The sequence below is a fragment of the Miniopterus schreibersii genome (assembly GCF_964146895.1).
Source record: "Miniopterus schreibersii genome assembly, chromosome: 20".
Classification (NCBI taxonomy): domain Eukaryota; kingdom Metazoa; phylum Chordata; class Mammalia; order Chiroptera; family Miniopteridae; genus Miniopterus; species Miniopterus schreibersii.
Genome location: NC_138122.1, coordinates 12,700,382 through 12,725,556, shown reverse-complemented (window position 1 = coordinate 12,725,556; position 25,175 = coordinate 12,700,382). Strand labels below are relative to the sequence as shown.

General features: G+C 50.2%; 2 protein-coding genes across 3 annotated transcripts in view; one reads left to right on the top strand and one right to left on the bottom strand.

Annotated features, from left to right (window-relative positions):
• Positions 1 to 1,963: 1,963 nt before the first annotated feature.
• On the top strand, positions 1,964 to 3,619 carry FAM246C (family with sequence similarity 246 member C; the record flags this gene model as incomplete). Its single annotated transcript, XM_081122541.1, has 2 exons — positions 1,964 to 2,916; positions 3,021 to 3,619. One exon carries the CDS (start codon positions 1,964 to 1,966, stop codon positions 2,657 to 2,659), a length of 696 nt encoding a protein of 231 aa, XP_080978667.1. The 3' UTR covers positions 2,660 to 2,916; positions 3,021 to 3,619.
• Positions 3,620 to 4,075: 456 nt separating this feature from the next.
• Positions 4,076 to 25,175, bottom strand: part of DGCR2 (DiGeorge syndrome critical region gene 2) — a 53,333-nt gene continuing 32,233 nt past the window's right edge. For both annotated transcript variants that reach the window (XM_081122539.1, XM_081122540.1), the window contains 6 exons: positions 23,359 to 23,435; positions 20,603 to 20,779; positions 15,504 to 15,707; positions 9,531 to 9,683; positions 8,390 to 8,626; positions 4,076 to 6,967 (listed from right to left, as the gene is read on the bottom strand). In XM_081122539.1, coding sequence (XP_080978665.1) covers positions 6,711 to 6,967; positions 8,390 to 8,626; positions 9,531 to 9,683; positions 15,504 to 15,707; positions 20,603 to 20,779; positions 23,359 to 23,435 — 1,105 coding nt within the window. In that variant the 3' untranslated portion in view covers positions 4,076 to 6,710. The remainder of the gene's footprint in view (positions 6,968 to 8,389; positions 8,627 to 9,530; positions 9,684 to 15,503; positions 15,708 to 20,602; positions 20,780 to 23,358; positions 23,436 to 25,175) is intronic.

Genomic DNA, 25,175 nt, shown 5'->3' with positions numbered 1-25,175 from the left:
AGAGAGGGCAGAGCCCACAGGTCACAGCCTGGATCCCACAGGCTGGGGAGGGAATCCAGGGCTTTTTTGTCAGTAGTATTTTAATTACTCAGGGAGGGGGCAGGGGATGGTTAATGAGGCTCAAGGGATCAGCAGAACCAGATGCTGGAGGTCCCAGCAGACCAGGTGAGTCAGCAGGAATGGGGCCACCTGAGGGGTTGACAAAAGGCCAAGTTCTCACCTCCCCTGCACCTTTCAGGCAGACAAGCTGCAATAAACAAATGAGTGAATGAATGAACTAACAAATAGAGGGGACCCAGGCCTCTTTACAGTGGCTGGGTCCAGATCTGCCAGCCAACAGGGTCCACAGCAACCGCCCCCCCCCCCCCCCATACATGAAGTTGCATAGAGGCTAGGCCCCTATGGGCCCTGGGATCCCAGTCCAGCCTGGATCCACGCCAGGCCCTCCCTCTTCACAATTTGCTGGGGAGGCCCCATGGCACCCAGAGTCCTAACTAGCCCCTAGGGTGCAGTGAGAACAACATGCTTCGTGGGGATGCTGCCCTCCAGAGGGACCCACAGTGCACTGTCCATGGCCCTGCAATGGGCAGCACTGCACGCATGAGGGCACCAGGCACTGGAGTGAGAATGGACCAGGTGCAGTGGTGAGGGGCTCTCAAAGAAGGTGGCTGGGACAGGAAAGGCAGCAGGGATGGCCATAAGGGCCTCAAATGCCAGGTGGAGGAGGTACACAGGCCACCCTGGGTGGGTGGGGAAGGGGGTGAGGAGGCCCGTCCCACAGAGGACCGTCAGCCCTAGACTCCTTCACCCAGCTACTCCTTCACCCAACATTCAGCATGATTAGCACCACTGAGCACCATGCGATCCAGCCCTGTGCTCAGGAACCCTTCTGTGGATCCAGGTGGACAGAACAGAAAGCCATTTAAACTGACTGAGGGGTGCTGTGGGGAGGCACCTGAGTTACCTGGTTGGTGTGGGGTGGTCAAGGCAGGCTGCCATGCAAAAGTGGGATTAATGAGATTGGCCAGGCATGTGCGGGGGAGAGGACATTCCAGGCAGGAGAAGGGGCCTAAGCAAAGGCCCAAAGGGGTAGAGAAGGTTGTTGGGTTAGAGGAGGTTTAAAAAGATGTGGCCACAGCTGGAGTGGCTCAGTGGTTGAGCATCCATCCATGAATCAAGAGGTCCCCAGTTCATTCTGTCAGGGCCCAGGCCCAGGTTGCAGCTGGGTCCCCAGTAGGGGGTGTGCAGGAGGCAGCTGATCTATGATTCTCTCTCTCCCTTTCCCTTCCTCTTTCGAAAAAATCATATTTTTAAAAAAATGTGGCCAAACTGTGAGATGGGCTGTGACCTCCATCACCTCCTGAGGGCAGGGCACAGCAGAACAATGGAGACCCCTTAAGAGTTTGAACGGAAGTGTCCATGACAAGGATGGATTCCTGCAGCTGTGTGTGGGCTGTGGGGGACAGAGTAGGGAGATAGTAGTGGCCTGGACTACGATATGGAAGGAGGTGGCTCTAGCCAGAGAGGAGGGCTGCTGGGTCCATGGCCACACCTGGTTTCCCCTGACTATGATGCAGAGGACGTGAGCTCTGTTTCTAACTCTGGTCTCAACACCTGGGCTTCTGCAACCATTGCTCTACGCCCTGTCACCTCTGCCCAGAAGCTGGTACAAGCCCTTTGTTGGGACCCACCAACAGAGTGTCCCCGCCGGCAATTCCAGCACACTGAAGCGTGCGGGGTGCCCCCGCCCCCAGCCTCCTGCGGCCCCGCCACTCGGGTCTCCGCCTTGCCAGGGTTCTCCCGGCCCCAGGCAGGATCCCTCGCGGCCTCGGATGTTCCCACAGCTGTCCCCGTGGCCCTCTCCACTGCGCGTTGCCCGGGCCCCAGCGGTCGCTAGGCTGCGCACTGGGGCTCCCAGCCAAGCCTGGCGCGGGTGGGGCTGGCGGTGGCGGCCACAGTGCGCATGGCGGCGGAGTCCGGGCGCCCGTGGGCGCAGGTTCGCAGCGCGTACGGTGCGAGCGAGGCCCTGCGGCGCGGAGTGGGCCGCCGGCGGGACCCCGGGCTTCAGCCCAATGGGCCGGGCCCTGAAGAAAACCGCGGCCCGGGGCGCCTGGCTCGCCTGCGGGGCCAGCTCCGGGCTGAGGCGGGGGCGCGGGCCGACGCTCCCCGGCTGCTGCGGCTGGTGGAGCGTGCGGGGGCAGCGGCGGGGGCAGGAGAGGTTGGGGCCGGGGAGCGGGCGGACACGCGCAGCCGAGGCTCTGTGTGCTCGGTGTGCGGGGAGCCACGCGCCGGGGCCACCTACCCAGCCGGCGTCCTGGAGGTGAGCGAGCGGCGGCTGCAGGAGGGCCTGGCGGCCGTGCGTGCGGAGCTGGGAGCAGGGCTCGAGGCGCTGCGCATAGAGCTGCGGGCTGAACTGGACGCCCTGCGGGCGCTGCTACCGCCGCCGCCGCTTCCTGCCCGCCGCGAGCCCCGCGCCGCGCCCCGCGGCCCGGCCCTGCTGCGGGCACTCGGCACTGTGAATGCCCTGGCCGCGGTCACCAGGCCCACCGACGACGCCTCGGACGGCCCCGCCAACGGCGGCGCGACCCGGGCCCCTGTCCGGAAGAACCTCAAGAAGACGCCGGTGCCCCCTGGGGCCCCTCAGGGCGGTGGGGATTGAGGGCTGCCACCGAGGGTGGGCCAGGAGCAGTGCTGGAGGCCCCACTGGCCTGAGGGGCGAACCGACAGATCTGCCCCCTCCTGGACCTGGCTCCGAGAGGAAGGGCCCTCCGACGCTGCCCGCTGGCCCTCCGGTATTGGGGTGCGGCGGCTGGGATGGTGCAGTGCAGCCAGCGATAACTTCTGGATGCTGAGTCTGGGCTAGAGGAGGTGTGGAGCCCCTTTTGGCCTTAGAGCTGGGGACGATTTGGTCCCGGGGTATGTCAGCCTTCCGGGAGAGCCAAGGGCTTGCAGCAGGTGGGACTCCTTGGCTAGGAGGAGGAGGTTGAAGGGTGTTGTTTTTGTTTTGTGTTGTTTTTAAGGGTCTTGGGGAAGAGGCCGGGCCTTTATGCACTGGGATAAACACTGTGACTCACACACCAGCCAGCAAACACCAGGGACACATGGGCTGCTTGGACACTGTCATCTGGACGCAGTACCGCTCAGATCAGTCACCCAGATATACAAGCACATTCCACAGGACACAACTGCACAGCAGCCTGACTCTGGCCAGCTTCAGTCTGACTACTGACCGCCAGACCCAGCCTCCCATAGGACAGCGTGGCCTGTGTGCATCCCCTCTGGTCAGCAGCCACACCTGCACTATTAGCTTCACCTTGGACAGTGACAGCCCTTCACTTAGCCTCACCACAGGGAGTCACCTGGGTGCCAGTGTCTCTTCAGAAAGTGTCATGGATACCCAGACTCCACAGCCTAACCTCCCAGAGTGTCACCAGGCTGCTGTTTGACCAGCTCTCCCCATCACCAAGACCCACCCACCCAGGGCAGCCTGCAGTGGAACTGAAACCACCTCCTGGCCACCAGGAAACATTACATGGAATCTTCATGTTAACCTGTGTTCACAGTGACCTGAGTTTGGTGCCAGCTCATTTTAGAAATAAAATGTGTAATCTTAGGCTTTAGCAGGTGGTGGTGTTTTGTTTTATTGTATTTATTTAATCCTCACCCGAGGATATGTTTTTATTGATTTTTAGAGACAAACATTGATCTGTTGCCTTCCATATGCTCCCAAATAGGAGATTGAGCCAGCAACCTAGGTATGTGCCCTGAGAGGGCATGAAGCCCACAACCTTTTGGAACAGGACCACGCTCCAACCAGCGAGCCACCTGGCCAGGGCAGGTGGTAATTTTAGAATCCGCTAGTTTTTCCATTTGACCAGGGATTCAGACATAATGTGTAGGTTGGGAGTGGGGGTGACCTCTCCCTTTGAGATCTGGATGGAGCTCTGAGACTGGCTCTGGTAGAGTAGTGGAGGGTGGCTCAGGGGTCTCCCCCTTGTATGAATAGGCACATAAAGGCCCCAACTTGGCCAGAGCCTCCCACCCCCAACATGGGTCACACAAAGGACTATGCCTCTTCCAGAACACAAATTTATTTGGCATTTGGATGAAATGGTTCTCACAGCATCTTAAGGATTAGTGTCAACCCAATCAAAAATAAACCCAAACTAAAAACCCTTAGTAAAAGGAAAACACAAAAAACAGGCGTTGAGACAATGTACAGATTTGACTCCCACCTCCTCCAGGCAGGTCAGGTCCCGGGGGAGGAGGCCTCCCAAGACCTTGGCCTGTCCCTCTGAAGGCCCCATGTGTATGGGATGGGGAGCCCTCCTCTCACAGGAACACAAGTGTCTCAGCCAGGGTTGGACCATGGAGCACATTCAGATCTTACAAAGGGTGGTGACTGGTCAGGAGACCAAGGTCAGGGGGCCGACCGTAACTTTCTCCTCAATGCCCTCAAAACAGCCTTCAAGCAGAGCTCAGCTCCTGGAGACACTGTGCAGCAGGCAGCGTACTGCCCAGCCCAAGGATGCCAGTGGGATGAACACACTTGGACAGACCCCCGGACAACCAGAAGCAGGCCCATCCTCTGCAGGCCCCATGATCTGATTCAGGCCACCCTCTCCTTAGTACCTCCTGCGTGCCTGTTCCCAGCAGTCCTTTGGTTGGCAAAAGAAGTCCCCCAGCCCCACACATCTAATGCCAGCCACTGCCCTGTACACACAATTTGAGGCCTGAGCCAGAAACACTGGGATAGGGAGACCCTGTGCTGTCGGGGCCAGAACCTACAGGGCTCCACGGGGGTGGTCATTTCAAAGCAGGCCTGCTCAGGACCCTACCCCAACACCAACAAGGCCTGTGACTGCTGCTGTGGAACTTGGCTGCCCTGTGCCCAGCATGCACTGGAGGCACCACACGCTTCCTGCTTTGTTTTTAGCAGCCAGCACGGGGCACATGTGCCCAGGATGCCATTCTCAAAGTAGCAATCTTTTGGCAAGGGGAGCACACACTCTGCCTCTGCAGGCCAAACCCAAGGACAGGCCGTGCAGTGAGAAAACACACACCTCTGGCAGTCTTGTGGGGCAACTCAACAACTTCAGTTTCCAACTGCAGTGTGAAAATGTGCCTAGAACTGGACTGTGCCTCCGAAGTCTGTCACCAGAACACCATGGAAGCACCCACTTCAAGTCAGCTCTCCCCCTGCTGCATGCTGGTATAGAAACATTGAAAGGGGGACCAGGAGCCAGGCTCTGCATTCTCAGAAGAGGCACAGACCCAGCCATGCTTCAGTGCCACCCAAAAGGCCATACTGGCCCAGGAAATTGAAGACTGAGTTCCCATGTACCAACACCACCACCTGCAAACGCATGGACATATACGTACATACGTACGTATGTACATACGTACACACACACACACACACACACAGACACACAAAAAAGATCTAGACATTGAACGTAGAAAAGATATGGATGTGCTAAAAAATCGCACAGAACCCGCTTAATCTCCAAACCTCAGAAATGCTAAAAGCCTGGTGTCAGGAGACAAGACCACTGCCCAGGAGTAGGCAACAGGGTCCCTCAGTCAAAAGGCCCCTGGGCAGGGTACCCAGCACCCTGTGCTGCTAAGGAGGACAGGAAGGTGGCATGCAGCCACCAGGCACTCGGCTCTAGTGGTGGTGATGTGCAAGAAGTGGACTTTCAGGAGGTGGACAAAGCCCAGGATGTTAATTTCAGCCCCCCCACCCCAAAGAAACAACCCTTTATGGCACAATAAAAGGGGGTGAGGGCAGGCCAGGCCCAGGTGCAAATTCAACAGGAAGGGGGACTCCAGAGGGTAATAGAGAGGAGCCGGCTTAGCCCCCAAGCCCTAGAGGATGACCCAGGGCAGGGACACTCATGCATGGCTAAGGGCCTCAACCCAGCTCCAGAGCTGCCTCCTGGGGGGGCCATGCACAGCAATGTTAGGAAGAAATCCAACGGACTAGGGATAGGGCTTTCTGGCAAAGAACTGGACTTCGCAAAGCCCAGCTGGAAAGTGTGGAGAGTTCAACCTTCAAGGTCCCCTACTCAGGGCCTTGGGTACCAGAGCTCCAGATCAGCCTCCAGCCTGGACAGGATCACCCTCAATGTTCAAGCTGGACCTGTGGGGGGGCCATCCCCAGAGTAGCCATTGTAGCAACCTTCTAGGCCATCTGCCCTGAAGCAGACCCATTGCCCAGAGAATCCTGACAGTCCACAAACACTGGTGCCCAGAAGTGCCTTCCTGAGCAGTTGCCAGTGAGGTGCACCTGGCAGCTCTGGGGCTTGGGGGTGGGGTGGCAGGCTCCTCTGGATATGCTGCCATGAGCAAGCCACCAAAGCCTGGTGTGGTTTGGCCTTCACCCAGGCCCACAGTGGCTTCTTTGTTCCCTATTTCTGAAACGTGTGGTATAAACAAACTTTGTCATTCTTCTGTCATTTAAAAACAAAAAGACAGTGACCCAAAGCTATACATGTTTTTGAAGCCCTCAAGGAGACTCGGTCCAGGTGCTCGCTCCCTTGGGAGGCTCGTGCAGTCTAAACGCACATGCACACCTTCAGAGCTGTGCAGCAGTGCAGCTGAGTCCAGGCTCACATAGGGGCCGGCCCTTCAAGTCTCCACGGGAATCAGAGTTTCCTTGACAGCAAACAGGTGCTCCATGCCCCTTGGGGCCCTGGGCTGGGCATCCTCTACACCACGGTATTGAGGGAACTGCGGCTGTGGCAACCGCCCCCTGGGAGTGCCTCTGTGGCTGAGGGGGTTCCGCTGTGGGCAGGGTCGGGGGGCACAAGAAGGGTGCTGCTGCTGTTCGCTGAGTCTTCCAGGTCTGCCAGGGAGACCCCTGCGGCAGGCAGAGGCTGCTCCAGGCACCGGGGCGATGCACCTTCACTGTCACCATCCCCTGGGGTCGGCGGGCTGGCCTCTGCTGGCTCAAAAGCATCGTCGTCTATAGAAGGAGAAAGAGGGCTGTCAGGGGGGGTAGTAGGCCTGGCACAAGGGTAGGGGGTAGGGAGACAGAACAGGGGGATGTTTCTCTTGCCTGAATACTCCCACCAAAGCTGGGGCTCTGCTGTGCTCACCCCTCACCCTCACCATGGTTGCAGCTGTGGTGGTGCAGGGGGACAGTAATGAGCAAGCTCCAGCGTAGGATTGGGGTACACACTTTGACAGAGTCAGAACAAAGGTAGGGGATGAGGACACCCTCAGACTCAGTGGGGGCTGAATCAGGGCCCACCTGACATTAGGGCATTACTGGGATGCAGGTGGACAGGTGGAACAGTGTTCACAACCCCAGATCAGGAGCTCCAGCTGGAATTTTTGGGACAAGAGCATGAAAGTGAGAGACAGGGCCAGAGCAGGCAGCCCAGGGCGCAAACTGCACAGGGTGCTGCAGAAGGCTCGGGTCTGAGAGCTGCTCTGTGGCAGCGCACTCCTTTGTGACTGCTCCCTATCACTACAGGCTTTCAGCTCAGGGCCCAGGGCCTAGTATGTGCCTCTCTCCTGGCTGACTCCCCATTGCCCCAGCAGTTCTGCTGCCCTGCCCAGGGATCATTTGCTCCGCTGCAGCCTGGTCCATGGAGGTGCATCCCTGGTAGGAAGCTTGTTCTACCCTGGTCCCCTTGGCAGCAGGTGGCAACAATCTGTCCCTAGGGCCGGGGTCAAATCCAAACTTCTGCTCACACAGACCAGGAGCAGTACTAGCTGACCAAATGGATGAATGGGACAAAGGACACAGCAGTGCCGGCCTCATGACGCTACCCTGCTGTGCTGTGTATGCAAAGAGTCAACGGGGGTGGGGGCACAGGCACTGCCTGCAATGTACAGCAGGGGTATGCATGTGTGTTACAGGGGGGAAAGGATGGGAATCTGCACTACACACCAGGGACAGGGATGAGCCAGGCAATGGGCAAGGCACCTGCAATTCCTTCTTTGCTACACAGCCCTGGGAGGAACATACTCAGGTAACTGGTCTAACATCACAGAGGCAATGTTTTCTTCCCGTGTCACAAAGCTGCCTCAGGACATGAGGGAATGTCACAGTGGTGTCTCTTCAGCTCACCACACGTGCATGTCTTTACATCCCAGCAGTTGGCTCTGGGCCAGTCCTGTCCCCATGACTGCCAATACCCGATTCCCATCTGTTTGCTAATAGGTGTTCCCAGGAGGGAGGCAAGGAGCAGCACCCTGGGAAGAGTCTGTCCACCAACAGGTGGCAGTTCCACCTCAAAGGGAAAACCAGAGATAGTATTAGGAGGCTAGGAAGAAGTGGAATTCACAGCCCAGTGCACTGGGGAGGACCCCTGGGCCTCTGGCCCTGCAGGCCAGGTGGTTGGTCACAGGTTGCTCCCTCTCCCTGTGGGGGAAGCACCTGCAGGGTCGTAGAACACACTGTCGGGGTTGATGGAGGCCTCATAGGGTGGTGGTGGGTCATCAGGCTGGTCAATGTCTGGGTACTTGTATGCAGTGTAGGGGGGCGGAGGGTCATGGAAGTGGAAAGTCCCGCCTTCTCCATCATCAGAAAGGTGTAGTGGCGTGAGGCCTGTGCCGAACCCATCTGGACCATAATCAAAGCCGGGGATCCTCCGGCCAAGGTTGAAGTGATGCACTAGACAATGGAAGTGAGAAACAGGCAACAGGGTCATGTCACTGGAAGACGCACTGCTCAGCTCCTGAGCCCCGCCTCCCCCAGGCCGGGGGTGCCAGACATTCCAACTGTCACACTTCTGAAACTCATCCAGCACCACCACAGTCACCCACGTGTGCTCCAGCCCTTGCCACACCCCTCCAGCTCTAACATGTTTTTGGGTGTCTAGCCCACAATGGCCTTGTAGTTCCACCCACCCTGTATCTCAGTGAGAATTGAGGAAGGTCTTGTTGGCCCATACTGATGGGGGGACTTCACACCTGACCTGGGCTCTCTGGGGGGCACCAAAGGCCCCTAACTGAAGCTGGTGAGGTCCCTTAGCATTCTTGCTACCTTGACTCTGAATCATCTTCTGCCTGCCTGCACTTGTCCTACCCCACCCCACACAAGACTGGGGAGCCCTGGTTTGTTCACTGAGACAAGGAGTGATTTCAGCTCTATTGGGGGCATAGGCCACTGGAGGCAAATTGGACTGAGGAGGGTGAGCTGTACTTCCTAAGTTGCCTTATGACCACGGGCATTTGATGCTCCTCCTATCAGGAGGCCCACACTCATGGCCTGGGCCATTCTGCTTCAGAAGGCAAAGGGAACCCAGGGTCAGCTGGCACTGGAGGTATATACCCTTTCTCCATGGGCCCATGATCTCTGATTTTGGGTCCTGTGAAGAGGTCCTCTAGTGTCACAGGTGTGCACAAAGCCCAGAAGCAGGTAGGTGGGTGGGATAGGGACATCTTTCAGTACCCTCCATCATGTCCTCCATTTCCTTCCTGCCCCTTCTTGCTTCCTGTATCCCCATTCCCTCTGGGGACACAGCCAGGGGTAGGCCTGCACTGTAGCTGTCATAGGCAGGGGCTGGGGCACTCACGGTTTGCTCCAATCAGGGACTCAATGCGCTCCCGGCGCCTCTGGCGTAGCCGGTGGACCATGAAAAGCAGCAGGGACAGGATGAGAAAGGAGGAGATGCAGCTAACAATGAGACGCATCCCACTGGCCATGGAGTCGAACAGGCTATTCCCGTCTGTTAGAGGAGAAGGGAAGAAACCCGCTGCTCTTAGAAAAGGAGGTCTGGACCCCAGGTGCTCAGTGCTATGAGAAGGCCATGGCCCTCCACCACACAACTATGTGGACGAGGCAACTTAGTTCCCGATACAATCTTATGATGGCAGAAAGCAAGCTGAAAAATAAAGAATACTGTAATACCACCACAGAAGAGCAGTTGATGGGTCAGGAAAAAAACTTTATTGATTTCAGAGACAGGAAGGGGGAGAGAGATAGAAACATCAATGATGAGAGTCATTGATCAGCAGGCTACTGCACGCCCCCTACTGGGGATAGAGCCCACAATCTGGGCATGTACCCTCATCAGGAATGAAACCACGAGCTCCTGCTTCATAGGTTGAAGCTCAACCACTGAGCCACGCTGGCCAGGCTTCTTCTTAAAGAAAAGACCCTTTAACATTTCTTGTAATACTCATTTGGTAGTGGTGAACTCCTTTAGCTTTTTCTTTTCTGGGAAGTTTCTTATCCTTTGATTCTAAATGATAGCTTTGCTGGGTAATCTTGGCTGTAGGTCCTTGCTTTTCATCACTTTGAATATTTCTTGCCAATCCCTTCTGGCCTACAAAGTTTCTGTTGAGAAATCAGCTGACAGTCTTATAGGAGCTCCCTTGTAGGTAGTAACTAAATGCTTTCCTCTTGCTGCTTTTAAGGTTCTCTTTGTCTTTAAACTTTGGCATTTTAATTATGATGTGTCTTGGTGTGGGCCTCTTTGGGTTCCTCCTTTGGGACTTTCTGTGTTTCCTGGACTTTTGTGTCTTTTTCACTCATCAGGTTAGGAAAGTTTTCCACCATTTTTTCAAATAGGCATTTAATTCCTTGTTCCCTCCCTCTCTTTCTCTCTCTCTCTCTCCCCCCTCCTCCTGGCACCCCCATGTTGCAAATGTTGGTATGCTTGAAGTTGTCCCAGAGGTTCCTTAAACTATCCTCATTTTTTGGATTGTTTTCTTTCTGCTTTTCTGATTGGGCATTTTCTGCTTCCAAATCACTGATTTGACCCTCTGCTTCATCTACTCTACTTTTGGTTCCCGGTAATGTATGCTTCATTTCAGTTTTTGTACTCTGTTTTTCCGACTGGTTCTTTTTTGTGTTCTATCTCCATTTTTATGCTTCCTATCTCTATGTGAGAGTTCTCACTAAGTTCATCTACTCTTCCTCTAAGTTTGTTGAACATCTTTATAATCAGTGTTTTGAGCTCTGCATCTGGTAGGTTACCTGTCTCCATTTTGTTCTGTTCTTTTTCTGGAGTTTTGTTCTGTTCTTTCATTTGGGATGTTTCTTTGTCTCCTCATTTTGGCTGCCTCTCTGTGTTTGTATGTATTAGGTAGAGATGCTAGGTCTCCCCGTCTTGGTCAAGCAACCTCATATAGTAGATGTGCTGCAGGGCACAGTGGTGCAGCCTCCCTGCCCCCCAAGTGGGGTACTCCAGGTGCGCCCCTAGCCCCATGTGGGCTGTGTGCACTTTCCTGTTGTAGTTGAGCCTTGACTGCTGTTGACACGTCAATGGGAGGGATTTATCCCCAGGCTGATCGGCTGTGAGGACTGGCCAAAACCACAGTAGAGGAATTGCTGTGCAGGGGCCCACCCCATGGAGCAGGACTCAAATGTGCAGTTCGTGGAGGTGGTTGGGTGGTGCTCTGGCTGAGGCTACCCCTATTGGATGTGCTGGCTATGGGGCTTCCAGGAAGTTGCAGGCCAAGGTCAGCCTGTGCCCTGCCCAGAGCCACCCAGCATGAACTACAAAATGATCTGCAAATGGTTACTACTTATGATGGGCCTAGAGGTGCCTGTGAGGGGCCAAGGTGGGAACCGAGGCCAGCTGCTGCTAGTGCTGGACTTGGGGCTGCTTAGCAAGATGTTTGAGGCATGCTGAAGCCAGATGCTGCTTGCTTGGAGTTTGTGGACCTTTGAGATTTTAGGAAAATCCACAGCATGAGCCAAAACAGGCCATTTGTATGGAAAAGCTACTGGAAATGGCTTAGGTGGGCCCACAAGTTGGGTAGGGAATGGATCTCGGGGCATCACTAGGGTGGAGTGAACAGTGTTAGGTTGATGGAGGCTCAGACATGGCACTGGTCTGCTGGCTCTGTTGGGAGGGGGTTAGGGCAGGGCATAGCACTTCTGCCTGGTAGAAAGCTGCTCCTCCAGCCCCCACACCAAAGCCAGTCAACTCAGTTTGTTCCTAGTGCCTTTTGAGCCACTGCCCCAGTGCTGGAACTCAGAGCAAGTAAGTCCAAGTAAGTCTGTGTGAGTCCTTTAAGAGGAACGCCTGGGATTCGAGAAGCCCGCCATCTCACCCAGCCATAATCCCCAGCTAGAAGGTTTGGAGACTTCTCTTCCTGGCAAAGGAACCCTGGGTTGGGGAGCCTGGTGTGGGTCTGGGACCCCTCACTTCTTGAGGGGACCTCTGAAGCTGAGATATCCCAATTTTTAACCATCACACGTGGGTGTGGGAACAGTCCATTTAGCACCTCTGCTCCTCCTACCAGTCTTGAAGTGGCTTCTTTATATCCTTAGTTATAAGCCTTCTCTCTAATGGTTGTTCTATAGCTTAGTTGTAATTTTGATGTTCTGGGAGGATGGAAGTACTGCATTTACTTACTCTGCAGTCTTCACTGGAAGCCCCTGAATGGTAGTTTGTTTTCTTATTGAGTTTTTAGAGTTCTTTATGTACTCTGAACACAAGACTCTTTGTCTGATTTGTGTTTTCCAAATACTTTTTCTTAGACGGTGGCTTATCTTTTCATGTCCTTAAGTTTCTGTCTTTAAAAAAGCAGAAATTTTTAATTTTAATGAAGTCTAATTTATCAGTTTTTCTTTTGTGAGTCATGCTTTTGATGTCCTATCTAAAAGTGTTGCCTGTGTACCTTTGTCAGATAGTTGACCATGTAAGTGAAGAAATATTTCTAGACTCTTTATTGTCCCACCGATCTATATGCCATTCTTTTGTGAATACCACAGTTTTGATTACTACAACTGCAAATCAGGTACCATAAAGCCAACTTTGTTCTTTTTAAAAACTGTTTTGGCTATTCTAATTCCTTTGTCTTTCCACATGAATTTCAGAATCAGCTTTTCTTTTTTTTTTCCCCCTTTTTTAATATATCTTTATTGATTTCAGAGAGAGGAAGGGAGAGGGAGAGATAGAAACATCAATGATGAGTCATTGATCAGCTGCAGCCCGAAACCCAGGAATGTGCCCTGACCGGGAATTGAACCCCGATCGATCTCCTGGATCCTAGGTCGATGCTCAACCGCTGAGCCATGCCCGGCTGGGCCAGAATCAGCTTTTCAATGTCTACAAAAAGTATGCTGGAATTTTGGTTAGGACTGTACTAAATCTATAGATGATTTAGGGAGAATTCACCTCCTACCGATATTGACCATGGATATCTCTCCTTTTACTTATACCTTTGATTTTGTTCATCAGTGTATTATCATTTGTATTATATAGATAGTGCACATATTTTGTAAGATTTAGACCAAAGTATTTCAAAATTTGGTGCTATTTTAAATAGTACTCTTCTTAAAATTTCAATTTCCCACTGTTCATAGGTACTACAGGGTGGGGCAAAATTAGGTTTACAGTTGTTTGTATGGAAAATAATATATTAATAAATAATAATACAAGAATAAACCCTGTGGCCCGGCCGGACATGGCTCAGCCGTTGAACATTAACCTAGGATCCAGGAGATTGAGTTTCAGTTCCCGGTCAGGGCACATGCCCAGGTCGTGGGCTCGATCTCCAGTCGGGGGGGTGCAGGAGGCAACTGATCAATGACAACTCTCTCATCATTGATGTTTCTCTCTCTCTCCCGCTCCCTTCCCCTCTCTGAAATCAATAAAGATATATTAAAATAAATAAATAAACCCTGTGTTTGTGTACTCACGACTGTAAACCTACTTTTCCCCACCCGTACATATCAATACAATTAATTTTTTTAGTATCTTTTTAAATTGATTTCAGAGAGAGGAAGGGAGAGAGAAACATCAATGATGAGAAAGTTACTGATCAGCTGCCTCCTGCACGCCTGCCCCCCTCCACTGGGGATTGAGCTCACAAACCAGGCATGTGCCCTGACCGGGAATCGAACCATGATCTCCTGTATCATAGGTCGATGCTCAATCACTGAGCCATGCCAGCCAGGCTACAATGGATTTTTTATATTGATCCATCTGGAGACCCTGCTAAACACACTTATTAGTTTCATCTAGATCCTCTGGAGTTTTCCATGCAGACAATCATGTTGTCTACAAAGAGAGATGACTTCACTTATTCCTTTCTGGTCTGGATGCCTTTTCATTTTCTGGTACTGCCCTTGATACCTTGTATAACACTGAACAGAGTTGTGATAGCAGACACTCTTGTCTTGTTAAAAGGGACACTTTCCAAGTGTCTCCAGTTTTGGTGGCAGTATCTCTATCCCTGAGGCAGTGTGGGCACTTCCCAAGAGAAGGCATTGGATCTGGGAGGCTATAGTGAACCTGCAGAAGCAAGGCTGAAGCAGGGAAAGGGGCAGGGAAAGGCTCTGGCTAAGCTGCTCTGGCTACACAGGAGAGTGGCCTGCAGCAGTTCTGTGACCACCCAGTTGTCCTGAAGGCCCTGGTCTCCTGAGAAGTCCGCAGAGCTGGGTGGGCTCCATAGACCACACATGCCTGAAACTGGTTATCTTTGTATACACCTGGTCATTCATGGCCTCTGCACTATCTGCAGCAAACTGTGCACCTTATTGATTATGGGACACGTGCCAGAACATTCCCTTCTGCTGAACCTTAGGTAGCCTCTGACACTGCTCTGTCCTCTTGCTAGCAGCCTTCCTGGTGTACAAAACAATGACAACTCTCCACTCTGGAACAGTTCTTCTTGTTGTGGCCCTCATGTGCCAGTTCCAGTTCCCACTAGCACTAGGCAAACCAGCCTCTCTTCCGTGGGGGCCCCAGGGAATGGAGACAGCCATCATGTTCCACCCAAGCTGCTTTTCTGCAGGGTCTATGAGTCTGGGGCCTTTCACAAATCTCTGCCCATGTCACTCTCATACTGTGGCAGCCAAGAAAGAAAAGAAATTCATGCTTTTGATTTACATTTCTCCTGAGATCATGAATTCACACAGAGATGCCAACTGTACTAGTGTGGAGAACCATGAAGTTTGATGCATCCTAATGGTCCTATAGAGCAGGAGCCCCACCTGCTGGTGCTTTTTGAAAGTGGAAGGAATGCTACCCAGAAACTACATAGTGCCCACATGCAAAGCGCCACCTAGTGGGATGTTTTATAAAACTGAGGGTAATATTTAATCTTTTTCTTAAAGATTCTAAAAATTGATGACTGTAACTAATGAAAATTGGTATTACCCACCACATCAACATACTCAGAAAACAGGAAGTGCTCAAAAGGAGACGTAAGTTGGAAGTCTTGCCCTTAGTCTTAAAGGAGAGGAGAAGGACAGGTCTGAAGCCATAAGTTAAGTTGATCTGTGAATATACAGCCACACTCAAGTTCATCAGTAAATGATACCTGTTACCCAAGAGCTGAAATAAGCCAACCTGAGAGGTAGCAGTTAAGGAGGCAAGGTTGTGAGAGACACATGCTCATTAGAATATTTGCCCATCAAAGCCTGTGAGACAGTTCTGTGGGCAAATGCTGCCATCGCTGCTATGTCATGCTACGCCACATGACGTAGCAGAGATGTCTCACAAGTCCCTGCCACCGAGGAAACAATGGGCCATGTAGTCTCTGATCCCGAATGGGGAGGCTTACTTAAGACCCACCATCTGTCTCACCTGGGTCCAGACACATGAACTTGCAGCACTCTTTGGGGTCCTTTCGGTACTGCTGGCAGCCCTGGGGCCGTTCGCAGAGGGCAGCCACGCACATCTCCGGCTCTCCGCCATGGCAGGTGCAGCTCAGGCATGGGTCATCTCCTTTGGGGGTGAAGTAGAACCCTTCATCCACCACGTTGTCCTTGATGTCAACACATGTTTGACCTGCAACAGGCGCACATAAACACAAACTGTTACCAGCAGAACCAGCCCTGACTCTCCACAAACATAATGACAGAGGAACTAAAAAGATCAACCTGAGAGTCCTCCTGCTAGTGGCTGTTCAAGAGAGGTCACTACAGCACTGTTAGGACAAAACACACCTGGCTAGGGCACACCTAGCCACGAGCCTGGACAGCTAGGACAGAGAATGTCAGTTTCCAGGGGAAAGTCCATGGAAGTGTCTGCTTTTAAGGTGCCTAAGCAGTTTACTTTTGAGAGTTCCTCAATTCTAAGATGCATCTGCTGCATGTATTAACCATTTTAAAATCAGAATGTATTTGGAATAAGTCTCCCAAGAAGCTGCTGGTACTGCTTAGGTCCATTCAGTCCTTTACTGAGACACGCACAGTAAACTCTGTGCAGAGATGACCTGGGATTAGAAGAGGAATGATTGTGGCTAGAACCAGAAGTGAGCTGAGAACTCAGAGCCTTAAGCTGGCAGACATTACAGATGCCTGGGAAAGAGACTAGAGATAAGGGAGAAGTGGTCTCCAAAGGGAAGCATGCTCACTGAAAGATAAAAGGCCATGAAAAGGAAGTCAGCTCCTGTCTCTAAATAGGCTAGGAATGTCTACAACTCTTCAGAAATTCAACAACCACTGGTCTGTGCCTCACTTAGGATTGGAGTCAAATTTATATGACTCATGTGAGTCAGGAACTTCCAGGGCAAGAAATTCACAAAAAATTATTCTTTGCTAGAACAGAGAAGAAAAGAAAGAGGAGAAATGAGAGTACTGAGAGCAAAATGGGACACATCAAATGTACCAACATACACGAAATAGGAGGACCAACAGGAGAGGCGAGGGGAAGAAGCAGTTAAAAATATCTGGAGACAATGGCTAAAGACTTCTCAAATTCATCTAAAACTTACATCTGGGAAGTGTAACAAACTCCAACAGGATCACTGCAAAGAGCTAACAGAGCAGACACATACCACAGTAAAAATAATGAAAGTCACCCAGCCAGGCGTGACTCAGCGGTTGAGCACTGACCTTGGATCCAGGCAATCGGGGTTCAAATCCCGGGCAGGGCACATGCCCGGGTTGTGGGCTTGATCAATGGCTCTCTCATCATTGATGTTTCTCTCTCTCTCTCTCTCTCTCTCTCTCTCCCTCTCCCTGTCCTTTCCTCTCTCTGAAATCATCAATAAAGATATATTAAAACAAAAACAAAATGATGACAGTCAAAGACAATGGGAAAATCTTAAAAATAACTAAGCAAAAAATGACTTGTTACTTATATAAGGAAACCCCAATAAGATTAACAGCTGACTTCTCAGCAGATAAAACAGAAGCCAAAGGAAGTGAGATAACATATTCAAAGTGTGTAAAGAAAAAAAACTGTCAACCAAGGAGCCTATATTCGTCAAGGTTATGTTTTAAAGAGTGAAGATAAAATACTTTCCCAGATAAACAAACACTAAGAGAACTTGTTGCTTTCAGACTCACCTTACAAGAAACACCAAAGGAAGTTCTTAAGGCTAAAAGGAAGTGACCCTCAGGGAGTATTGTGAATCCATACTCAAAACCAAAAAGCAACAGAAAAGGTAATTATGTAATTATAAAAGACAGTATAAATGAGTATTTTTTCTCCTTTATTTTCTTATCTTATTTAAAAATCAATTGCATCAAATAGTATGCATATAAAATAGTATTCAGCCTATAACATACAGAAATGTATACACATAATATATTTGTTAATAACAGCACAAAGAAGGTATATGCAAGCACAAGTGTATTAAGCTGAAGAAATGACTGCAAATGATAAAGTAATTACATCATTATATTGTTGGACTTGTAATACTAAGAGATCTAATGTGTCCAATAATAATATCACAAAAGAGCGAAAGGGAATAAAGGTATATAGAAGTAACATTTCCACATATCACTGCAATTAACCCAGTATAAATCTGAAGCTGATTAGAGTAAGATGTGTATGGCAAGATGTATATGTACACGGAATTAAATAGTGGTAATGGTTGCACGTGTCTGTGAATATATTAAAAAGCATTGAATGGTATGCTTAAATGGGTGAATTATACGCTTTGTGAATTATATCTCAATAAAGCTATTTCAAAAAGAGATAATGTCTGAGATTTTCCCATAATTAAACACACAAATCTCCAAGTATCCTAAAAGGATAAATAAATTGCTAGATGTGATAAAGCCTCAGTGTATCAACAAAGAAAAACTCTCAAAAGCAATGAGACAAAGATTACCTACTATTCTGTGTTCTTTTAGGTAAAGGTTAGTTGTGGCCACAGGAGAGACTCAAGAAAACAAAGTTTATTATAGGTCCTAGAGAGACAGTCACCACATACCCAGAGGGTCACACTGGAGGAGCACCAAGGGCACAGTTCAACCAAGTGGGTGGGAGCTGAGAGAGAAACAGAAACAATGAGAGAGAGAGAGAGAGGGAGGGAGAGGGAGAGAGAGAAAGAGCAAGCACATGCAAGAGCATGTGCACATGCATGTACGAGAACCTGAAGCAAGTGCCTTTATCTGGGATCAGGGTGGAGTACACAACAATGGCAAAAGGGGATTTCAATGGAGTACTTGAATGTTACTAGGTCACAGTCAAGTGAAGGCAAGAAGGGGAACTTATGGCAAAAGCCAACCATATCACACTGGTACACATGGCCAGCCACTTGGGGGGAGTGCTCATAGCCTGTTTGTGGAGCAGGAAGATATAAAGTTTTAAAATTTATAATACACCTACAAACCAAGGAAAGGCATATGAAAGTTCAGAGCAAGGAATAAACAGAAACAATAAAATATCTTCAAAATCTTGAGAAAAAGTAACTGTCAACAAACAAATCTATACCCAGCTAAACTAGCATTCAGGAAAAGAGGTAAAATATAGTTGATCATTAAACATCAAGGAGGTTAGGGGCACTGACTTGCTGCCCAGTAGAAAATCCATGTGTAACTTAAGTTGGGCCTCCATATGTGTGGACTCCCAACTGTGGATGAAAACTATAGTCCATGTGTAAGTAGAACCATGAAGTCTAAACCCATGTTGTTCAAGGGTTAACTGTACAGGTTTTTCATACAGAGACAAAAGGGTATTGTACTAACTCATCTCAAGGAGCTCCTGAAGAATGCATTTGAGACATAAAACTGAACCCAAAAGGAAGAAGTGGGATACAAGAAGAATAAGCAAAAAACTGATAAACATGAGGGGAAATCTAAATAAATGACTTCATAAAACAAGTGATCCATTTGAGTGGTGTGAAACAAAACAAAACTAAAATCCTGGACAACAATTATGTAAGTCAGAATCTGGAGAACTATTGGAGCTAAAACAATTTAAGGTCCTGGTATTAATCAGAAGGAAGTCAGACACACTATCTTTAGATTTGGGGGGGGGGGGGGGAATCAATTATGCCCTTTAAAAAAATGAAAGAGTAACTACTAAAAGGATAGATATATATAATTTCTGAACTAGTATATAAGAAAAAAAGAAATACAGAAAAGTTGACTAATCCTTGATAGGAATAAGGAAAAGGAACTAAATCGGTATTAATAATCTATACCCAAGATCTATGCATACGCACACGTGGGCATGCATGCATGCACACCCACATCTTAGCTTTGTTCACTCAGGTGTGGTAAAAGCAATGAGCATAGCTAGTGTGTAGGTCGTCCCTTGGAGAAAAAGGCTAATTCCAGAGAGTTACAAGATGAACCTGGAAAAGCTCAAAGAACGATAGGGACATGTCAAAAGGAAAACTTAGAACTCAAAGGAGAAACGGACAATTTCACAATTCTATTTGTGGACTTCAACACCTCCCTTTCAACAAGCAAGAGAACTCCTGGACAAGAACACTGGCAAAGATATAGACTATTTGAACACCACAATCAATCAACAGTATCTAATTCTCTCTCTCTCTCTCTCTCTCTCTCTCTCTCTCTCTCTCTCACACACACACACACACACACACACACACAGTTGCTCTCACTCTTTCTTTTCCCAATCAACAGCAGAAGCCACATTTTTCTGAAGCATCCATGAACATTTGCCACGACAGACAGTAACCTGGAGGCATAAAACGTATCTCAACAAATTTAAAATAACTTATCACACAGAAGTTATTCTCTGACCATAAAGGAATCAAACTAGAAATCAATCAACTGATTAACAGGAAAATCTCTAAGCAGATGGAAATGGAATGAAAACCCACCTTGCTTCATAGGCTGCATCTGGGCATGACTCCATCCTCCACCTATGGCAGAGGAAACTAGGGGAGGCAAGGGAGCCCTCCCACAGTGCAACCCCCAAAGCTGGAGGGAAAATACCTTGATGTGGAATGTGGGTAAGAGAGCCGGCAGAGAGACACGTGACTGAAGAGGGGGAGCGATCCGGATAGGACAGAGAAGCAGAGTGAAGGGTCTTACAGAGACCGCAGAGAGGACGGGGAGGTGACCAAAGGAATCAGAGGCTCCTAGACACCACAATATCTGGCAAGTCCTGTCACCATTCCCATTTAGTCTCCTGACAACACCCAGGTGGGGAGGGCAGAAATTATCATCTCTATCCTGGGAAAAGAGAAATGAGGGCCAGAAATGTCAATTGCTGCCCAGGTCAAAGAACTAAGCAGCAGGCCAGCCAGGCTCACACCAGCCTTGGATCCCAGCCCAGGCTCTAGCCCTTACCTCCAAGGCACCTGTGCACCTTCAGAGTAAAGTGTGAGCCAGGCACAGTGTACCTGCTGCCCACTATAAAACAGGTAAGTCCACTCAAAGTCGACATCAAGGTCCGGAAATTAGAAAGCCACTTTCTCACAAGAAGCACCATTCTTGCAGCTCATTAAAGGAGTCATGTTCAAGGTGGCTTACTTCTTTTACAAAGAAACGAAGACTTCTCGTAGCAGTTCTCAGCATGCCAGCTGTGCAGGTCGTGGTTGCGGAGGGTGGGGAAGTGGAAGCACTGGAGCTGGGCGCAGAACACATTGTCACTTTCAGACATGGCTGAGGCGAAGATAGGGTCTGGGGGCAAGAACACCTCTGAGGATCCTGTAGGTGAAACAAAAGGGAAGGTTGGCCATTACAACATAATGTCAACATCCTAACCATGTGCAGTCTTCACAGGGACCAAGGCCTCCCCCTAAACTGGACCATCAATCAAAGAGCTCATAGACCATCAAGTGGAGCTGTATTGCAGTTATGGCATTCATTCACAACCTCTCTTAGCTCCACTGAGTGCAGGTTTCAGTACCAGGCTGAGGGTGTCATGCTCCTGTGGAGCCAGGGAGGCAAGCACATGAACAAATCATACTGGGCTGAGAGTCAGAGGATCACGCTTAGCAGGGGATGTTTAAAGGTAGAGCAACTACAAGAAGAGCGAAGCATGGGTTATAACATAATAATGAATATGTATGAGTTCAAAGGAAGAAAATGAATAAATAAATAGGGGAGAGGAAGGGAAAGCTCTCTCTTACAACAGAATATTGACTGGTAAATAGAGAAGGCCTGGAGAAGGAGCCCACTGCACCTGCTACAAATGTATAATTTAGGCAGAAACGTGGCTCCCACACCCACCAGGAGTATCAGCTGGCCTGGTGAACTCCTGGAAAGTGCTGGCTCCCTGGGACCCACTCCCAGCTCCAGGGAGACTCTGTCATCCACTCAGCTACTGCCTTCCAAGCTGGGAATCAGGCAATCAGAGACCATGCGAGACCATGCTACCCTTGCAGCCCAGGGTGGGAGTGCAGGGGTGTTGAGGGAGGGGGCCATGAGCCTCTAAGCCTCTTTTCTAAGTCCTAAGAATCTAACAGTCTCCTGATCATTCTCCCTTGAGATTTAATAAATATTGGCAAGCCATAATCCTGTGAACAGGCACTCGGGGTACATTGGGCAACAACTTGCCTTGTAGAGCTGACATTTGGGGGGGTGTAAATGGTAGAGACAGATGCTGAACAACAGAATAAGTATACATGTTGGAAGGTCATTGCTGCTACAGCAAAAAGAAAGCTGGAGCATAGAGGTGAAGGAATGCATCGAAAAAGAGAATGGAGGAAGAGGGGTACACCGACATTCCTGACACTGCTTGGGTTGGGGGTCTCACACCATCCACAGGCATGCTGCTTTGCTAGGACTGAAGGGACCCACATCTAGCTATAGTCATGGCTAAGGTTTATTACAACAATGTAGCAAGATACACCAGAAGCAAGGGAAGGGACAGCTCAGGTAGAGTCTGGAAAAATACAGGCCAGGCTTCCCCAGCACTCATCTTCCAGGCAGGAAGGTGCCATGGAGTGGGCCGATGCCAGCAGTACTGCAACACATTTCTGCTCAGAAAAGCCTGGATACCAACCTCTGGTTCACCGCAATACCAGACTTGCCAAGAGGAGCAGGTGTTTACCATAAATCCCCATTTGTGCAGTGCAGGCACCCTGGCACAGCAGGCTCCACTTAATTCCCATGTCGGTCCCAGACGCTAGCCAGGGACAGCCTAGCTACGCTGCCTTCTGCAATGCACTGGAATGGGAAGCCCTGAACCGGGAAGCAGTGGCTCAGAGAGGGCTTCAGTGGGAACAAAGGTGACCCATGGGAAGAATAGGTGAGAAGAGCAGGCATCCCTGTGGCTGAAGAGGAGGGCCAGGAGTGGTGGAAGGGAAGGCAGCAGGAAAGGGCACTGCAGGCCTCAGTGAGGACAGTGTCTTTGTGGGAGGAGAGTCACTAACAGCTAGAGGCAGAGGAGTAAAGCACCCTCGGCCAGCCATGTGAGGAGACTGAGGTGGGTAAGGGTGGGAGCAAGGAGATCAGGCTGGCAGCAGTGGCTGCAGTAATTTCGGTGAGTGACGACAGATCTGGCAACAAGTGACGAGATTCTAGACATGTCTGATAAGGCATGAGGAAAGAGAGAAGTCAGGGAGGACCCATATGTCTCTGGCTTGGGAATTAAAATATTCCTTTATTTTAATTCTATCTGCCTGACAGCTTTCCTTCAAGTTTGGGTTTCTGAACTTCTCTGTCCTAGAAAACTTGTCCCTCCCTCCCTGGCTCATGCCAGCTGCACATTTTGTATGCTCATTTTGATGCGCTAAAGTCCTTACCTGTAAAATGAGGATGGCTGGTCTAGAAATCTGGCAAAGTAAGAAGCAACCATGGGTTCCAGAAAAGGTCCTAGCCTGGAAGAGGGGCCTGCCCATGGGGTGCCTGACCGTCATCACAGCCCTCCCTGTGATGTGGGGCCCATTCCTCTCCATGTACCTGCATCAGGTAGCCCTACAAGCCAGACACCACTGATGAGAGGGGGTCAGGGGAGGAGAGGAGACCCTAGCAATATACCCCTATTCTGGATGGTATACCTTGAATTCAAATTCAATAACTCTTCTGAAAAATCAGAAAGACTTATCTTTTTTAAAATTTAATTTACTGATTTTTAGAGAGAGGAAGGGGGAGAGGGAGAGTGGGAGGGGGAGGGGAGGAGAAAGGGAGAGAGAAAGAGAAGCATGGATTTGTTCCACTTATTCATGCATTCACTGGTTGATTCTTGTATGTGCCCTGACCGAGGAATGAATGTGCAACCTTGGCATACAGGGACAAATCTAACCAACTGAACTACATGGCCAGGGCTCAGAAAGGCTTACCTTTGAATGCTACCTCCCAGTGGCCTTCTAAGGAGCGGTTCCGGCCAGTGACAACATACTGGTAGCCAACCCACAACCTGCAAGAGGGCAGAAATGCAGGGGACTTCAGCATGGCAGCAGGGAAGCAGCCACTGATTGTGCATGAGTATATTTTGAACTTCTAAAGTACTAATGATTTTTTAAAGTTTTTGATAATTTTAATAAAATTCTAAACAATAAATTCACAGATCAGAAAAAATTTTCTCTTGAGTGATTCTTGCCAAGGCTGCTCTTATTAGTTGATCCAATAAAGCTTTCATATTCTAAGCAAGACCAACCTTATTTGGGGTGGACACAGGAGCTCTGTGAATACAACTCTGAATACACTAAAGGCCCAGAAGAGTACCCTCTCTAAAGGAGTGAATTTTATAGTATGTGAATTAATCTCAATAAAAACTAAACCTGTTTAAGTATACACTACAGTGGTGGGTAAAAGCATGCTCATGGCCTCTAGCTGGGTTACCTGCTCAGAGCCAGCTTGCCAGAGCCTGCAGCTGCTTCCGAGAATACAAGTCACAGCACTGAGAGGTCTGTGCACTCATATCACAGCCACCTGTTCAGTGTGCGTCCCTCACCCAAGACTTCTAGCCCAGCCCTGGAGATGCCTTCAGCAGGTGCACTGCCACCAGGGGAGCCCTGGCATGGTGCCACTCTGCCCCTTCAGCCTACTGCCATGTACACGCCCGCCCACCTTGAGGAGACAGGGTACTTCCCCACCCGATGGGCTGAGCCCTCTTGCTTTTCCATGAACTTATAACCACCCTGTGAGCTGGGAGTTAGTTTTCTCACTTCGTAGCTGCAGAAGAAAAAAAAGCACTATCTCATGATTTGTCAATGTCATGGGGTATGATGATAGAGCCCAAACCCAGCTCTAGTCTTAAAATGAAGGCTCTCTGGCCCAGCCGGTGAGGCTCAGTGGTTGAGCATCAACCTATGATCCATGAAATCCCAGTTCGATTCCCAGTCAGGGCACATGCCTGGGTTGCGGCCTCATCCTCAGTAGGGGGTGTGCAGGAGGCGGCCAATCAATGACTCTCTCATCATTGATGTTTCTCTCTCCCTCCCTCTCTCTGAAATCAATAAAATATCAATATATTTTTTAATAGATATATTTTTAAAAATGAAGGCTCTCCACCTGGCATGGTCATCTTCTTCCTATGGCAGCATGGCAGCCTGTGCCATCGCTGGGAGTGAGGGCTATCTGGTGACCTCTGCAATTCATACTCCTGCCCCCAGTAGTGTGGATGGGGCAGCACAAGGCCACACACCACAGGTCACAGCACATGCTTGCCCCCAGAACCCGGGGCTGGGAGATGCTGGCAGTTGGCCAGTTTCTACACTTTCTCCTCAATGCTACAGAGACTGGGAGGTCAAGAACCAGGCTCTGCAGCCAGATTGCATGGGTTGGAACACAGGCACACCCCAGCTATTGTGTACCCACGGTCACATGCTTGCCCACCTAGGCCTCAGTCTTCTTCCCCACTGGCTTCCTGTGGTTTCTTGGAGGACTGAATGAGTGAGCCCATTGAAAGCACCTGAGCAGAGGGCCTGGCAGAGCCCACATTCTCAGAAGGAACTACCACCCATCTGTGCACCCCTTGTGCTGGGCCCAGAAAGGCTCACAGTGAGCAGCCCCTCCTGACGTGGGCTGGATCCCCTTGCAGGTCAGCAGCTGCAGCTGAACTTACAGAGGAGGGACAACAAAATGGACTGGTCCAAGGTGGCAGCCCATCTCTGCCCATATAGGAGAACCCACCTTGCCTGACCGGCATGGCTCA